This window comes from Cebus imitator, unplaced genomic scaffold (genome assembly GCF_001604975.1).
Source record: "Cebus imitator isolate Cc_AM_T3 unplaced genomic scaffold, Cebus_imitator-1.0 Scaffold177, whole genome shotgun sequence".
NCBI lineage: Eukaryota > Metazoa > Chordata > Mammalia > Primates > Cebidae > Cebus > Cebus imitator.
In genome coordinates this window covers 2,157,782-2,164,124 of record NW_016107492.1, presented here as the reverse complement: position 1 = coordinate 2,164,124, position 6,343 = coordinate 2,157,782, and the positions used below count along the sequence as shown (strand labels likewise).

The 6,343-nt window shown below is 39.7% G+C and overlaps 1 protein-coding gene across 1 annotated transcript in view; it reads right to left on the bottom strand.

Moving 5' to 3' along the window:
- LOC108315683 (17-beta-hydroxysteroid dehydrogenase 13) overlaps positions 1-2,962 on the bottom strand; it is a 19,503-nt gene extending 16,541 nt beyond the window's left edge. Inside the window, 1 exon segment of the mRNA XM_037744502.1 lies at positions 2,547-2,962. Coding sequence (XP_037600430.1) covers positions 2,547-2,596 — 50 coding nt within the window. The 5' untranslated portion in view covers positions 2,597-2,962.
- Positions 2,963-6,343: the final 3,381 nt, after the last annotated feature.

Below are 6,343 nucleotides of genomic sequence, written 5' to 3'. Positions count from 1 at the left end.
AAAAAAAAAAAAAATTAACATTCATGTTCAAAAGAAATGAACAATCTTTTAAAAATTGGCCTCCTGGGCTGGACATGGTGTAATCCTGTAATCCAGCACTTTGGGAGGCCAAGGTAGGTGCATCACTTAAGGTCAGGAGTTTGAGACCAGCCTGGCCAACATGATGAAACCCTGTCTCTGCTAAAAATACAGAAAATTAGCCAGGCGTGGTGGCAGGCACCTGTAATCCCAGCTACTTGGGAAACATAGAGAGGAGAATCACTTGAACCTGAAAGGCAGAGGTTGTAGTGAGCCAGGATCATGCCATTGAACTCCAGCCTGGGCAACAGAGTGGGACTTTGTCTCAAAAATAAATAAATAAAATAAAATAAAAATTGGCCTCCTCATTTGTTAGAAAAATTCTTGAGAGAGACTGATTGCCTAGTTGCAATGACATTACGTTTGGCTTTTCCGTCAGGGAATGTTCGTATTAAAACCAAAGCAAACAAAACAAAATGAAATCCCTTCGTGTTTTTCCAGCTTTCCATCTTGGTTGGAGGCCGCACAGTAGGCAGTTTTTCTAAAGCAGGCTGCTTTCAAAGCCTGAAGAACATCTTGGAAAACCTTGCTCTTCATGGTGTCATGGAAAATAAATATGGAGAAGAGGAAACTCAACGATTAATCTATCATACATTTGTTGAGCACAACTATGTAATAGACAGTAAAGTGCTAAGCAGCAATTCTAAACTAGTGGTAATGGTAAACTATATGCCTCTGCCCATCATACTTTTCTCGATGATTCTGACTCATCCTTCTAGAAGGGAAGGGGAAAGAAGGCTCCTTATTGAACAAGGACTGTCACAGGGAGACCATGCTGCTACTATAGGAGATATAATATTACATTCTTCAGGTGTTTGGGAGTGAGATGGCCAAGGGCCACTGGATGGATTTCTCATTTATGTACCAGCCTTGCACATAATCACTGGACATGGAGACAGAGCAACTTACTTTCAGTCTAAATTCAAAGACTTCTTTCTAAGAAGCCCAATGTTTCTTGACTCACATTTCTGGAAAATTAGAATTCTTTTCAAATTTTGACATCAGGTGACTTTCATAGAGAAGAGTATAAGGTTTTAAAAATTATACTTTTCCATGTCACAATCTGTAAACTCTTCTCAGTGGTGAAGAAGCAAGGATACCTGAAAAGCCCCTTTCTTTGCGTATTGGGATGACAGTGGTGTGACTGCTACTTAGGGCAATCCTCCAGTGAGTGTCTCTGGGTCCTTTGTATTTCACTACTGTAGGCTAATCCCTGGGGCAGCAGCCTGAAATCCCCAAACATAGATGTTAGGACCCAGTCCCAAAGGCAGTATCCCCTCAATTAGCCTTTTGTGGGACTACAGAAATGTAAAAACAGGAGGAGAGTCTTTCCCTGACTTAGGCTGCAGCTGGTAGCTTGCTCACTGCCAGACTGCCCAAACTACAACATACTCTCTTATTTGTTTCTAGGTTAGTAGAGAGCATCAGTAACCAGAGCATTCATCAGATGTTTTGACTGAATAATTAATAATTCTTCCGTTTTGTAACTGAGCTAGACAATTGCAAAATGTAATGCCTTGTCTTTTCGTTAGCAAAACACTTGCTTTAGCTTAAACGCCAGTGTGTTTTTTGAACTGCTTTCCCAAAGCGTTTAGATTGCATAAGAGCCAAACTGCTACAGTGTCTATCATCTCACAGGGCAAAAGGAGACAGTTATGGGAAAAACTCACATAGCATCTTCCTCAGCAAAGGAGATATGAATTACATTACAGCCGTGGGGTGGATCATTCAGTAACGTAAGTGTTTAACCATAAAATGTAATAATTCAAAGAGAATTTTTGAGGTTGGGTTACCCATTCTTCTTAAGTCCTTTTTTTTTTTTGAGACAGGGCCTGGCTCTATCGCCCAGATTGGAGTGCAGTGGTGCCATCATATCTCACTGCAACCTCGGCTTCCTGAACTGAAACGATCCTCCCACTCAGCCTCCCGAGTAGCTGGGACTACGGGTGCGCACCAACATACTCAGCTAATTTTTGTATTTTTTGTAGAGACAGGGTTTTTGCTATGTTGCCCTGGCTTGTCTCAAACTCCTGGGCTCCAGCAATCTGCCCACCTTGGTCTCCCAAAGTGCTGGGATTACAGGGGTGAGCCCCTGACCCTGGCCTTGTCATTTTTAATACAACTTCCTTCTAATTTACTTTTCTCTTGTCACTGGAAATTTTAAAATTAAAAAAAAAAAACTTAATAAACATAGTTCTTTCCCCAAAAATATATATCTGGAAAGAGAGTCGAATGTTGGATTTCATCAAATCCTTTTCATGGATTTATACTTATTTATATTTTTGGACAAATGCCTGAGAACAGCAGGCAACAATTTTCTCTATTTGTAAATTCTTGCTATCTTCCAGAAAGTTCATTTGAATTTCTGAAAAACAAAAATACAAAGATAAGCAGATGGTAAGTCAAATAATTCTTAAAATACACGTCTTACTCTGTGGCTTCAAAAGGTTGGAAGATATATACATTACCTTATTAATATACCAAAGAACCAGTCTGCTCTGTCGTTTAGCAATCTCATAGGCAGTCTGCCTGCCTATTCCGTGCCCAGCTCCGGTAATGAGAACAATCTCCCCAGCCACAGATTTTCTCCTCCGAGGAATGAAAAACTTCACCAACGACTCCAAGTAGTATTAGATGATGGTCATCAGAAGCAGGATTTCCAGGACAATGTTCATGGCTCTGCTCTGTCCTTCTCCTTCTTGTTCAGTCCTTGTATAGTCCTAGAGAGGAGATACTCTCTGCACAAAGCTCCAGGGAAGAGCTGTGCCCAGGTGTTAATGGGATTGCCAGATGGAAGCTAGCTTTGGAAGCAGGCTTTGTTCATATGCTCTAATGGATTGGAAACACCTTGAGTTTTGAGTTTTTGTAGCGATGCCAAGTGCTAGCAGTAGCTTAGCTCAGGTCAAGAGAATGCAAGAGAATGTGCTCTCTGGACTTTTTTTTTTTTTTTAAATCTGAAAAGCAGTTATGTACTATATTTCACCTTGAAGTTTCACCTCTAGAAACAATTCTGGAGGCCAGGTGCAGTGGCTCAAACCTGTAATCCCAGCACTTTGGGAGGCTGAGGCAGAGGATTGCTTGAGCCCAGGAGTTGGAGACCAGCCTGGGCAACATAGCAAGACCCAGTCTCTAAAAAAAAGAGTTATAGAAAAAAATTAGCTGGATTTCATGGTACGTGTCTGTAGTCCCAGCTACCTGGGAGGCTGAGGCAGGACGATTGCTTGAGTCCAGGAGTTCATGGTGCAGTGAGCTGTGATTGTGTCACTGCACTCCAGCCTAGGCAACAGAACAAGGCCTGGTCTAAAAAAAAAAAAAAAAAAGAAGAAGAAAAGAAAAATAATTCTGGAGATATTGCATCAGCTAATGATCTGTTGTTATCTTTCTATAAATTGTTTCCTTTTTTTAAACTAGGGAAAAGGAGAATGTAGAGATAAGGTTAAGGAAACTTAGATAAAGTCTGAATGAACCCAGCTTAACTATTTGATTCATTTATTCACAGAAGCTCAGCATCAATATTTCAGGTGGCGAATTATTTTACTCATGATGATCATTTTGCTGAAAATCTCTTGAGTTTGGGGGAGATTTTAGTATATAAAACCTTCAGTTCCTTTTGTGATAATACTGAATAGAGCGTTAGGCCAGGAGTCTGAAATCTCAGCTTTAAAGTGGTATGGCTTCTTTGTCTGCTGCTGTAACAAATTACCATTGACCAGGTTGTTTATAAATGACATAAACTTATTTCTCACAAGATCCAAGATCAAGGGACTAGCGGGTTCCTTGTCGTAAGAGCTGGCTTCCTGGTTTACAGATGGCTGCCATTTTACTGTCACATCAAGAGGCAGAAGGAGGAAGGGAACGCTCCATGTTATCTTGTACAAGGGCACTAATCTCATGGCAGAGCCCTCATGACCTAATCAACTCCCAAAGGTCTCACTTCCTAAAACCACCACACTGGGGGATAGGATTTCATAATATGAATTTTGAAGGAACACATTCAGCCTATAGCAACTTCCAATAGCCAAGAAGTGGAAACAACCCCAGTGTTCAACAGATAAACGGATGAACAAAATATGATATACGTATATATACATACAATGGAATATTATTCAGCCTCAGAAAGAAATAAAATTCTGACACATACTCCTAGATAGATGAACCTTAAAGACATTATGCTAGGTGAAATAAGCCGGACGCAAACGTATAAATATTGTATGACTGCATTTATATTGTAGCGGGATTCAGAGTCTGGAGAGATGATTGAGGTTGCAGGAAGATTTATTTTAGGTGTACACTGGCCTAGCTCGAACTCGTGTCCAAAGTGGCTGAGCGTTAGACAAAGCAGACAGACTTTCTTTTATGCTCCTCAGGGGGCGAAAATACAAAGCAGGAAGGAAGTACATTTTACAGAAATGGGTGCACAGGGAGTTAATCATCCCTGCCATGTCTTGTGGCACGTCTTACATCTTGAAAAACATGTTTGCAACCTAGCTTATCTGCGCGGTGGCCTTGCAGCCGTTCCACCAGGAAAACACGGACTTACAGAACTTTTAAGGGATGTTGAGCACACATAAGGTTAAAGTTCTGCAGAAGGGAAGAGAGGCACTTACCATTTCTCCTTAACTTAGGCTCCAGGGGGGCCTTCTTACAAACCATTTTTCTGCTTGCTAGAGTTATTTTAATTTTATATCATGTTGTTTTGTTAATTTTCTCTTCCCTCTTCAATATGACGTACCTAGAGTAGTCAAATACACAGAGAAAGACAGAAAGCCATATGGTGGTTACTAGTGGATGAGGAGAAAAGGAATGGGGAGTTATTGTTTAACGAGTATGGATTTTCTCTTGGGATGATGAAAGCTCACAGGTGGATGGTGGTGGTGGTTGTACAGCAGGTTAACGCTACTGATCTGTACACTAAAAAATAGTTAACAGTGGTAAATTGTATGTTACGCATGTGTGATTTCCAGCAATCGTATTTATTTTCTCTATGCTACAATTTCCTTAACTGGAAAATAGAAATAAAAATAAAGCATACGTTACCCAACATAGATCTTCAGGACACGTAACAGCCCTAACCTTCCCACACACACTGACAGACAAAGTGGCTGTAACAATCAAATGAGAGAATATGTTTATGAAATAGTTTTGCAAGTAGTGAATGGTTATATGAATCAAATCATAATAGTAAGAATTCAAATGTGTTAATCACTTACTTATATCATGGACAGATTTAAGGGCTTTACATATCAACTTATTTAATCTTCACAAGATACATTTGAGGTAGGTGTTATTAAAATCTGCATTGTACAGATGAGGAAATGGATGTACAGGCAAATTAGGTAACTTATTTGTAAGAGTAAAGTAAGAGCTGGTAAAAGGTGGAGTGAGGATTTAAACCCAGGAAGCCTGATTCTGTAGTCTCAATGTTTAACATAGATCAGTGGTTCTCAACTAGGGTTACTTTTGTTCCACAGGGTACATTTTGGCATGTCCGGAGACGTTGTTTGTTGCCACAGTTCAGGCATGCCACCATCATCTATCTAATGCGTAGAGGCCAGGGAAGCTGCTGAACTCTTTACAATTCACTGGAAAACCCTGTGCATTGAAACCAAGAATTATTTAGCCCAAATGTGAGTAGCCTCAACTAAGGCTGAGACCTGGCCTATACTTATATTATATTGGAGACAGTGTAATTGGTTCTTTAAGTTTGAACCTTGGATGAATTTATGACAAAAAATTAGTACTTGGTTATATCTTTCTGCATGCAAGTTTGCTGTGACATTTGTATGGAGCTGTTAGATATTGACATAGGTGCTCTAGATCAGACCCCACGCTGGGCTGCAGTGCAGGAATCTGTTTTCAGATTGAATGTCTATAATTCGAATATTCAGCTTGCTCAGAGGGGGCCAGACCAGAGGGACTAATGCTATCTAAATTAATATGTTACTGATGTACTTTTGAAAGACAATTTTAAAATTTACAGTGGAATCTAGATTATTTTACACAGTGGGATATTTGTATAATGCAAGAATTAAGAATCTTTGAGACAGTGAACAACACTTCTTAACACTATTCTCAAATTGTTTGGTTGCTGAGAAATTTTATTTCATGTGAGACAACCTAGTGAACTCTCTTTTTCTTTTTTGGGGTTTTTTTTGCTTGTTTTCTAGGGGACAGAATGTTCATGTTCCTCAAATACAGGGTTCACATTTGCCCCAACAACATAGAAACATACACTTTACCCCTTGATTTTTTTTTTTTTTTTTTT